At 34.4% G+C, this 12,396-nt stretch overlaps 1 protein-coding gene across 1 annotated transcript in view; it reads left to right on the forward strand.

Moving 5' to 3' along the window:
- The window catches only part of TMEM38B (transmembrane protein 38B), an 83,678-nt gene that overhangs the window by 21,762 nt on the left and 49,520 nt on the right, over positions 1-12,396 (forward strand). Inside the window, exon 2 of the mRNA XM_036738198.1 lies at positions 9,417-9,573. Coding sequence (XP_036594093.1) covers positions 9,417-9,573 — 157 coding nt within the window. The remainder of the gene's footprint in view (positions 1-9,416; positions 9,574-12,396) is intronic.

The following is a 12,396-nucleotide window of genomic DNA, read 5'->3' on the forward strand; positions in this document are numbered from 1 at the left end:
ACCAATGGGAAAAACTGCAAGATAAAAGAAATAACAACAACAAAAAAGAGAAAATAGTATGCTTTGATCTGCATTCAGACTCCACAGTTCTTTCTCTGGATGTGGAGAGCATTTTCTATCATGAGTCGCTTAGAATTGTTTTAGATCATTATATTGCTGAGAAGAGGTAATGTTGCTGTTACAGTGTGCAGTGTTCTCCTGGTTCTGCTTATTTCACTCAGCATCAGTTCGTGTAAGCCTTTCCAGGTTTTTTTGAAGTCTACCTGCTTAGCATTTCTTAAGGAACAATAGTATTTCATTACATTCATATTCCATGACTTGTCCAGTTGATGGGCATCCCCTCAATCTCCAATTCTTTGCCACCACAAAAAGAACTGCTATAAACATTTTTTGTACATGTGGGTCTCTTTCCCATTTTTATGATCTCTTTGGGGTATAGACCCAGAAAGTGGTATTGCTGGGTCAAAAGGCATGCAAAGGTTTATAGCCCTTTGGGCATAGTTCCAAATTAGAGCAGTTTTATCTTGCAGTGGAGAAAATGATTCATTACATTAAACAGATATTTAGAGACAGTTCTTCAGATTTTATTAGATTTTGTTAGTTTTTATTAGAAAAATGTATAAATTACTAGCTAGTAATATTAAAAAAATTTCTAACCATCTAGTTCTTTTGCTAACTGTAATCTAAGTGTATGTTTGACTTAATGCCTAGTATTTGAATGTAGTGATACTTCTTATACCCTTCACTATTGCTAGTAAGCAATTCTGATAATTTCATCCAGATCATTTATCTTGTCAACCTTGTCAAGTGCACAATTCATCTTAGGTAACTACGGTGTTAATGTTAGAAGCAGGAATAATTAGAAGTATTAATTTAAACTCTTATCTGAAACTCCACTGGTAACAGTATCACTGCCAGTACCCTGCAGTATCCTTCCCACTGCTTTGCCTATCCAAATTATGCCTTCTTTCAAGTCTTTTTTTCTTTTTATTGGTGTCTTTTGTTTTTGTATCATATTAATTTCCACATATGTTCCTTTGCCTCCCCAGTGAGCCATCCCTTGAAGCAGAAATTTTAAAAAGTGGGAGGAAGACAGTTTAACAAACTCAAAGCAGCAACTTTCCAGTGTCTGCCAGCACACGCAATAATCCATACCCATCATTGTTCAAGTTCAGATTTCTCTTCACAAAACTTCATCATGGCTTTATAAAAAATAGTTTTAAAGTAGTGTTAAATCAGGTGGCATAGTTTATATAGCTGCTCAAGAATTTTAAAGAGGAGAGATCAGTGTTGGCTGAACAATACTGAGAACATAGGGAAAGTATGATTTGATCTGGGCTTTGCCAAAAACCAATTTAGACAAGCACAAGCAAGGTGCTGTGTTAGGTGTTGAGTATACAAAAACAATAATCCCTTTTTACAGTCTGCTGAAGAGTGGATGTACTGTATCATGTACACAGAGAAGTGAATTTAAGAAAATCATAGGAGAGGAGCACTAATAGTTGGTCTCAGGAAAGGTACTTCAGCTGAACCTTGAAGGATTTGATGAGATCCAAAAGGCAGACGTGAAAAGAGAGACTATACTCCAAACATGGAGTATAATGGAGGATGCCTGGTATAAAGAAATGGAAACTGGAGGTGTAAATAATATCAAGTTGTAGATTACTAGGTCAGTTTGGCTGAAATGAAGAATATGTGCAAGGGAATAATATGAAATGTCAGGAAGAATATAGAAGGAATTCAGATTATGAGGTTTTAAAGTGTCAGCTGAGGACTTGTATTTTATCTTGGAGGTTTGGAACAAAGGAGCTGCTGAAGACTTTGAGCAGAGGAGTGGCATGGTCAGATTTGTGCTTTAGAAAGATTGTTTTTGCAGCTGTTTGGTGGGTAGATTCCCCTAGGAATCTAGAGGAAAAAGAAAGATACTAGAGCAGAGAGAGACCCACCGGGAGAGTCCAAGTGAGAGATAGTGGGGCCCTCAGAATACTGGCCATGCAGTAGGAGAGAGAAGACTTATTTGAAGGATGGTGTGGAAGTATAATTGTCAGGATGTGGTAGCTGATTGTATGTGGGAGGTGAAGGAGAAGAAGGCAGGGAAGAGAACAAACATTTATTAAACAACTGCTACATGTCAGGCACTGTGTGCTAAATGCTATACAGAAAGGTTTCCTTCAACAGAAAGAGGGACATTTGGAGGAGGTATAGGTTTAGTGGGAAAGTTAATGAGTTGTTTAGACTTGTTGAGACTTGGATGTCAATGCGAATGTCTAACATGGAATTATTGAGGGCTTCAGTAGAGAGATTAAGTGAGAGATACGGGAGTCATCTGCATAGAGAGAGTTATTGAACATGTGGGAGATGATAGCTGTAAGGCAGAGTAAGAAAAGGGTCCAGGTCTGAGCTTTGAGGTTGGAGGTTGGTATAGACCCAGTACTTAGTGGGCAGGAAATATATGATGTTAAAGAAGAGGACACTGAGAGCCCTCAGACAGAGAGCAGGAGGAGGAAGCAGGAGAAAGTGGTGTCAGATACTGAGGGAGAAGAGAGTATCTAGGAAGAGGAGATAGTTGATAGTGTCCGAAGCTGAAAAGAGGATGCATAGGCTGAAGATGAAGAAAAGAGCTTTGGATTTATTTATTGGTAACCTTGGAGAGAGCAATTTAGAGTGGTGTGGTTGGAAGCCACACAAAACAAAGAATCCCTAAACCACAGGATAGGTATGGACGGGATGCTGTCTGCATCATTGGATGTTATCCAATTAGTGAGCTCACAGACCCATCTGATTTATTTAATTTGTTTATATTATTCCCTAGATTATCTTTCCAAGTGGATTTTAAATTCCTCCGGGCTAGGAGTTGTGTTGGTATCCTCTTTGGTTTCTACCAAAGGAAGTTACAAGCCAATCTAACAAGCATTTATTAAGTGGCTGTTATGTAGAAGGCATTGTCCTTGGACCCAGCAATAAAAGGATGATTGAATTGGAAAAAACAGTCCCTTCCATAAAGGGCTTTACATTCTGCAGGGGAGGGGAGAGATATAACATGTAAACAGATAATTTGAGAAAGTAGGGATTGAATCCTTACACCAGTGAGATCAGGAAAGGCTTCTTGTAGGCCAGAGTAACAGTTTTCCAAAGTGAGGTACTCCCCCTATAAGGAAGAGTGAAACAATGGCTATTTAAAAAAATACTTTTAAGTCCTAGGTACATTTACCTGTTAAAATTAAAACAAAGTTCAAATCAAATCAAAGTCAACAGAAGTAAGAACTAAATTCGATAAGTTCTTGCAGCTATTGTGTAATACTGTACATGCAAACTCAGTGAAGTTTGAGTCAATAATGTTATATTTCTCAACATCATTAATTTTAGTAAGGAGAATATATATGTATATATATGTAATAAAATGGTTTCTTCTCTTGCTGCCTGCCCCCTGCCAAAGGCAACATTTAAAAATTATCACATTTTATTGCTTAATTTTTAAAAGTTAATTAATGTGATAGATAATTATATAACTTATTGAAGAGAAAGCCTATTTCAGTAGTTGAAACGAGTATAAAGGACAATAGAGAATTGTTAGCTAAAAAACAGGCACAGAAACTACAAAGGCCAAGTCCCTAAATTATCATGTGCTACATTTTTCATTGGATTCACAAGTGATACTACTGATGGATACAGAAAGGCCATTGTTAGCTCGTTGCAAATGCCTTAGCTCCAGATAGCATGGAATCTAATAATTTGAAGTGACATCTTTAAAGTGTCTATGTAGTGACAACACAGGATATTTTTCTATAGCAAATTAGGTTCTTTTACTTAGCAAAAACCAAACTTGTTCAAAAGCCATTTTGGTGACATCGCAAGGATTGCTTCATCACATAATGTTGCTTATAGAATTGCTAAGCATAAAAGCCTTATTTGACAGAAGAAATCCTGGTGCTACCTGCAGCTATTGATGTGGTTAAAATGACTCTTGGCATTAGTTTGACTTGTAGATAATGCATCGGGAATGAGAATTCAGGCTAGTCACTTAACTTGTGGATAAAGCTCAAGTGGATAAAGCAAATGATGTATTTGAAGATGTGTTGTTGAACTTCTTGTGGTGGTGTGGGGTTTGTCACCTTGTAACCTATTGATGGCATTGCCATGTCAGGGGAAATTTTTAGTATAGTTGACAGTTTTTACAATTTACATGAATTGCATTGGAATTCTGTACTTTACTAGTTGTTAAGTTATTATCACTAGTTATTAAGCTCTACTGGCTTAATTGATGTCAGGATGAAATATAGGTCCACAAACACAAGTAACAAACATGGCAATTAGACATGCTTTACAATTACTCTTTTTGGCGGGGGGTAAATAGCAATAAAGAGCTATATGTAATTTTTCAAGTTATTATAAAAGCCCCCAAAATCCCATTAATAGGACATGAATTGCCTTACTTGTGCTAAAAGTCTTACTAGCTATGTGATCTTGGGTAAATTTATCACTTAGCCTTTCTGAGCCTTAGTTTCCTCATTTATAAAATTCGGGGGTTGGATTTGAGTGTGCTCTTTAAGGTTTCCTCTGGTTCTAAGTCTGTGGTGCTAATTTAAAGCCTATTTGATCTAAAAGAAGAAATTGCCATTTTTCATAGTGATGATTATAAAGATGAAAAAATTGCCAGATTTTCCTTGTGAAGCTTGCACATTCATTGGATATTTTTGAAAAAAATCGAGCACTCTAAATCAGTGAAGGACTCTCAGATTCATACTCTGATCCAGAAACATAAAGGTACTGAATTTACAGAAATATTAAAGCTAGTTAATACATTTACAAAATTATTTGTGACTACAAATGACTGTCCTGCATGTGAAATGGAAGAAAGTGAAGACCTGTATATTAATCACTTGACCAGTCTTCAGAAATAATTTATATTTTGTTTTAAAGATCCAGATATTTGTTAATTTGAATCAATTATGAAACCATTTGCTGTAGGCATACTTCATACATTTAATGACTCTGAACTCCAGTGGTTCATAGGCTTGTTGTATATTGAAACAAGCATTTAAACTTGAAAGTCTTATAATCTGGCTATTGGTGAATAAAGAGTTCTCTGGTTTATCATAGAATTTGTTATAAATCTAACAGAGCACTTTCTCTGGCTTTAGGTTTCAGCTCTGATATTTACTGCTTATGTGACCTTGGGCAAGTAACCTCCCTGGGCTTTAGTTTCCTTATCTTTAGAATGAAAAGGTAGGACCGGATGGCCTATAAGGTTCCTTACAGCTTTAAGTCTGTTATCCTCACATTTTATTGGTATGAAATGTGGTGAGCTGCTGTAGCTGTTATAAAGACCAAAGTTTTAGTGGCTGAAAAATAATTATAAGTAGCAATATCTCCAGTGATAGCACGTTTTTGAGAAACTACCAAAACTACGTCTACCTATTATATTAATAATATTATAATTATGGTTATTATTTTTATGGTCCAGACATGAAGACTGTAAAGGATGTTATCAATATATATCTGTATGTTACACTGCTTTTCTCATATGTTTAAGTACTTAATTTTATTTTGACAATGTGAGCTCAGAAAATTGAGTAGACTGTTTTGTGAAAAATGAGGATAGACACAGGATAATTTTATGTCTAAAAAAGGTGGAGTGTTAATAAGACTTGGAAACTGCTGGTAAGAGATATGAATGAACTGATCTTTGAAGGAAGTTAAGAATTCTTAGGAGGGGAGATAAGGAGGGATTGCATTCTGGGTATGGAGGTTAGCCTGTACACAGGCATAGAGGCAGGAGATGGAGTACCATGTTATGGGACACAGCAAGTAGACTAATTTGGCTTCAGTGTAGAGTGTGTAAAGGGAATTAGATGCAGGAAGCTTGGAAAAATAGGCTGGAGCCAGATTATAAAGGACTTTAAATGCCAACTTGAAGAATTTGTATTTTATCCTAAAAGTAATAGAGTACAATAGAAGGTTCTTGAGCAGTAGACTAGGGCCATGGTCTGATGTGTTTTAGGAAGATTATTTTGGCAATCCCTGGACGATGGATTGGAGAGGGGAGAGACCGCAGATTGTATGATGCTGGAAGGTCCTCTTTGCCCAATTTTTAATTATGAGCCCCTAAAATACAGATTGTCTTTTGTTTTAGTCTAGACCTGTGATTTCATTGGTGTTATGAGTTTCCTGGAAGGAAATTCCCTTTATTAATACATAGCAGCAACTGTTTTGCAGCTTACAGTTTTAAAGTTTCTGAGGCACTGACAAAGGTTATATAACTTGTGTGTTTTCTATAATAGCTAGTCTGTGTCAATGGAATTATCCCATAGTTCCAATTGTTATCTAATTTTTGTCATACAAAACTTATTTCCATAATTTTAATTTTCTTTTTATTAAATAAATTTTTGACATTTTTTGGTTTTTTTACATCACCAAAATTTTACCCACTGCCCTTTCCTTCTAGAGAGCCATCTCCTATTTTAAGAAGAGAAAAAAAAATCAGCAAAACTGATAAATACTGCAAAAAGTCTGAAAATATGTACAATGTACTACCCACCTTTACAAAGGAGTGGGATGGATGTCTTTTTATATCTCTTCTTTTGAGCCTTGCTTGTTCTTTATAATTTTGCAACATTTACTTTTAATTGTTTTGTGGTTCTCTCCATATACATTACTGTAGTCATTGTATATACATATTGTATCTTGGCTCTGCTCAATCTACTTTGTGTCAGATTGTGTAAATTTTTCTATGCTTTGTCTTTATCACCCTCTTATTTTTTTATACCACAGTAATATTCTGCTACATTCATGTACCACAATTTTTTTCATGTACCATAATTAAAAATAACAACTGTTCTTCAGTTGATAGGTATCTACTTTGTTTCTACTTTTGTGCTATGCTTGTGTAGTCATGCAAAACTTATCCATAATAGTCATGTTGTGGAAAAAAAAGAAACATAGACAAAAAAAAACTTAAGAAAAATAAAGTTAAAAAAAGGTATGCTTCAATCAGTATTCAGACACCATCAGTTCTTTCTCCGGGATTGGGTAGCATTTTTCATCATAAGTCCTTCAGAGTTGTCTTGGATCGTTGCAATACCATTATTCTTTGGAGAATGAGAACATTCTATTATTCTTGCTTCTTTGTGTCATTTGAAGCATTATTGTAATCATAGTCAGTTTTTAGGGTATGGGCATTTTGGCTGTGTGTTAACATTTAGTGGACTAATGTTTATGCTACTCCAATACTCGGAAGCTGCAGTTATGCTCCAGTGCCTCCAGGATCAAATATAGATTCCTCCGTTAGCCATTCAAAGCCAAATTTACATTTTTATATCACCTTCATTTTCAAATACATCTCCCCCCTCCCTGGCATCCCTTATAACAAAAACAAAACGAAAAAGAAAAACATAGTTCAGTAAAAAAAAACAAAACAAACAACAACCCATGTCAACCAGGTACTATAATATATAGTATATATAGTCTTCTTTCTCTTTCCCTTTGTCCCTCTTCCCCCCCCTCTAGTATATAGCGTATTAGTCCCCACCTCTTGAAATGTGGGAGAAAGTACTTTTTTATTTTTCTACCGTGGAGACAAGCTTAGTTTTGATTAAATAATGTTGGTTTTTTTGGACTTTACATTTAAATCATTATAGTTTTTATGTGTATTGTTTTCCTGGCTCTGTTCACTTTCATCAGTTCTTAACAATTTTCTTAATAATTCATGTTTCTCTATATTCTTTATATTTATCATTTCTTATGCAGCAATAATATTCTGTTGCATTCAAGTACTACAGTGTGTTTAGCCTCCCCAATTCATGGACATTAACTTTGTTTCTATTTCTTTGCTATGATAAAAATTGCCACTATAAATATTTTGGTATAAATGGGGTCTTTATCTTTGCTGTCCTTGGGGCATACGCCAAGCAGTAGAATCTCTAGGTCAGAGGGTATGGCTGTTGTAGTCACTTTCTTAGTGTAATTTCAAATTGCAGTTCAGAATCTTTGCTGTAGCCGCAGTGTGTTAATTTTGTACTGCTCCTAAACATTAACTATTCCCATCTTTTGTCATCCTTGCTATTTGGCTAGATTTCAGGTAAAACCTTAAGTTGTTTTGATTTTCATTTATCTTAGTAGTGACTTGGAACAGTCTTTAACACAATATAGTTTATAGTTTGTAATTCTTTTGAGAATTGTTTATTTTTATCCTTTCCTCCTCACCTATTTATACCTTTGCATTAAAGTCACTGAATATTTAAATTATATTTAATTCAGAGGTTTTTCTTACTCCTTTATGGAAATTTTCTCTTTCATAAGCTGCCATTATTTTCATTATTTTGGCTAATTCTTATGAGCATTGTAAAATGAAATCACCAAATGTCTTATGAAGTGATACTTTTTGGGAAGGAATTATGTGTACATAGGTAAGTACATATAGAATGAACACAAGCTGCTTAAATGTGGTCTGTGAGGAAAGGAAGATACTAGCAAGTTTGAGAGAATTAGGATTTATTTATTTACCTTTTCAAGAAGAACCTATGAATCACCCTTAATTACATTTTGCTATGGGTTTCTTCTTTCTTTGGCCTTTGTTTATGGTGAGAAAGTAAAGATTGCTAAGATTTCATTTCCTCTAATGGTATGTCCACTTCCGTTCATTGGACAGAGATCTACTATTTAGAGTTCCAATAGTTATAAGCTGCATTTGTAAACTGTGTAGAAACTTGGTGATTGTTAGTACTCTGCCGCCATTGCCACCACTCTGCCTCAGAAACTTCAAAAAAAATTTCACATTTATTTGTCTTTGTTTTGTGGACTGCCAATGAATTTAAGTGGCCAGCCTCATAGTGATGCACATTTCTGTATTTAAATAAGTCAACACTTGAAAAATTGACGCAGTCTTTTGCAGACACCAGAGCTAAAGAAACCTTTCTAGACACAGTAGACTCTGCTTTGAGCTCCTTTTGGCATCTGCCTGAGAACCTCAGTTCATCTCCACACCACTATGAGGCATTGAAATTGGACTTTGTGGAGTGGCATTGAAAATATTGCTCTCATTAAAAATAATTCATTTATCTCATTAATTGTTAGCCCCAGAATAAGCATTAAAGAATGCTTATTGATAGAACTGGATGTCTGCTCTAAGAAAAATGTGAATTTTACTGTAATTTTTTGGAATTGTACTTAGTAATACAACTAATGGAGAACAAAATGTTATTAAATAGTTTGTCCAGACAGTTTTTAATCAATACAGTATTTGCTAAATGGATATATTTAACTTTTTGACCTATAAATGAAAATTACTGAATATTTGAAAACTATAAGCTATTAACATTTTGTTATAGTTTGGTTATGCTAGTTATATTTGACACGTCTGTATTTTAAAAAAATATATATAATTATCTGAGACCCCCTTTTTTGATTTTTCATTTCAGGCGCTATTGCGGTGGCATGGCAGAGCCCTTTAATAAGCTGGTTTAGCGCTATGATGCACTGCTTTGGAGGGGGAATTTTGTCTGCTTTTCTGCTTGGAGAGGCTCCAATAAAATTCCTTGACAATAACACTAATGTCTTATTGGCGTCTTCAGTCTGGTAAGTAGCAGCTATAGTAGAGTATGACACATTCATAAAAATGTTTTCAGAACTGCTGTTGTATTGAAAGCACCTCAAATTGGAAAGTTCCTAAGGAATCATAAAAATTACAAATGAGAGTTCCACTAGTTACTTCATGGGGTGAGCTTTGTCAATCTGAGGGCTTTGTTCAAATGGATAATAATTATGTTAAAAATACATTAAGATACATCAGAATCAACTCCTGTTTTATTGATCATTGTCATTGATTCTATAATGGAATGCTTAAATAGTCACATTAGCTGTCTTGTTACGTGCTCCACATAATATTGCCCTGACAGTACAACTTAATAATACATCCATTAAGAAATTATGGTCAAAATCCAATACAAAATCATAAAACTTTACAATAATATTGTTTGACTGATTGTTTATGTATGCCATTATTTTGCTTCTACCACATTCAAACCCAGTTAATGGTGACAGGCAGTGCATACCTGTATTTATTAGTAAAACTTCTTAACAAGAAGCACCAAGAGGAAACGCTTTTTCGGATGTGTTCAGACAATATGAATACCATACCCTGAGTGGTACTAATAATCCACTTAAGTAGAATTGCTAGCCTTTAGCTATGCTATGCTTCAGTGCTTCAGTGGATTTTGAATCTCACTGATATCTGTATGCCTTTCAATTTTGCAGGTAGTAGTCCATTTACTGTCTCTCTCATCCTGTGCTATTTTTGTTCATGCCTTCCCTAAGACCCCCACAGAAGTGATACTTAGTATGAAGAAGGATTTTTCTAGAACTCTTAACATTTTATGGTTGTGAGGAGAACGCTTAAGATATCCATCATTTATCACTGATTCTCACTACATAATCAAACCACTTGTTCTAATCATGTTTTCATATAATTTTACATAATTTCTTGCATAAAATCATTATTAGTAACATGCTGTAGCATGCTCATACTTACCATGCATCTCTCTTCCTTGCCCTTTTAGTTACTGGCCATTTTGATTTCTTGGGGCTTGGAGTGTTCACCATCATTCATAGCCACGAGCATTGCCAGTATGTTGGAATATGGTAGAATTTTATGTCAAGTAGCAACTTGGTACTGTAAAAAGTTTGCATAATCTCTCATTCATTCTAGCCCACTATCTTTCTTCTGTTTAATTCTTTTTATAAAATGCCTTTTTTTAAAATGTCATTTGCTTTTACGTTACAATCATTCCCAGAGATATCTTCTCCCTCCACTTTCCTACCTGTGAGCTATCGCTTGTAACAGAGATTTAAGAAGAAAAAGAGGTTGTTCAACAAAATTAACCAACTCAACAATTACGCCTGGCAGCATATGTTAAATCCTATATACATAGTCTCCCACCTTTGCCATTAAGGGAGGGAGGGAGATACATTTTCTCAACTCTATCATGGGGCCAAACTTGAATATTATATAGTATTATTTCTTTTTTGTTTGTTTCTGTTATATTTATTGTGTATTTTGTTTTTCTGTTTCTTCCTACTGTATTCTACATTAGTTTAAGTCCTGTCAGATTTCTCTGAATTCTTCACATTTGTAATTTTTAAAAAAATTACATTTTATTATGAACGTAATCATCAACAAACGTGGCACTTAGTAAGCACTTAATAAATGTTTATTGAAGAATAGACACTAAACATTTATTAAGTGCCTACTATATGCCATCAGCAAACATTTTTGTATATAAAGAACAAAAAGGAAACTTGTATATGGAAACTTGAACTTTGGTTACATTGTTTTTTTAAAGCATATATTAAATTTAATATGATGGTAAGAAAATTGCTCTGTTTATATGTCTTCCCTTCTGAATTTTTTTTTCTATTTATTTTTAATGTTTTATTGACTCTTTTTTCTTCCTTTTTGGTCTTTATCACTACCCAGTAAAAATCCCCTCCCCCCAAACCCACTTCCCCTCAGTAGAAGTCTCATATAACAAATAAGTATAGTCAAGCAAAACAGTTCAGTACATTGGCCATGTCTAAAAATCTGTGTTTCATTTTATACCTTTAGTTTCTTACCATTTTGCCACAAGTGGGGTGGCATGCATGATTCATTATTAGTCTTCTGAAGTCATGATTGCATTGATAAGAGTACTGTAGTCTTTCAAAATTGTTTTTTTCATTACATTTTTGTGGTCATATTGTAAATTGTTTTGATTTTGTTAATTTCCTTTTGTATTCGTTATCATATAAGTTTTCCAAATTTCTCAGAATTTATCCTACTTGTAATTTCTTATGGCAGGATAATAATTGATCATAGTATACTATGATTAATTTGTTTAGCCATTTCTCAGTTGATGAGCATCTATTTTGTTCTGATTTTTTGCTACCACAAAATATGCTACTATGGATGTTTTCATTTATGTTAGGGTATATGCCTAGGAGTGAGATCTTGGGATCAAAGAGTATGCATATTTTAGTCCTTATTTTAAAAGCATAATTCCAGATTGCTTTTCAGAATGGTTGGACCAGTGGTAACTCCACCAACATTGTATTAGTTATCTGTCTTCCTTTTTAGCCCTTGTAATATTGACCATTTTCATTTTTTGTCTTTTTTTTTATCATTTAGCATGGAGTGAGGTAAAACTTATATTGTTTTATTTGTCTTTTACTTACAGTTAGTGATTTGGAGCAATCTTTCATAGAAATATTATTGATGTATTTTAATTCTTTTGAGAATTTCATTTCCTTTGAGCACTTACCCATTGGGGAATGGCTCTTGGTCTTATATTTAATGCTCATTCCCTATGTGTCTTGGATATCAGAACCTTCCTGGAGGTGTTTAATGCAAAGATTTTTTTTTTCCAA

This window comes from Trichosurus vulpecula, chromosome 9, assembly GCF_011100635.1.
Source record: "Trichosurus vulpecula isolate mTriVul1 chromosome 9, mTriVul1.pri, whole genome shotgun sequence".
NCBI lineage: Eukaryota > Metazoa > Chordata > Mammalia > Diprotodontia > Phalangeridae > Trichosurus > Trichosurus vulpecula.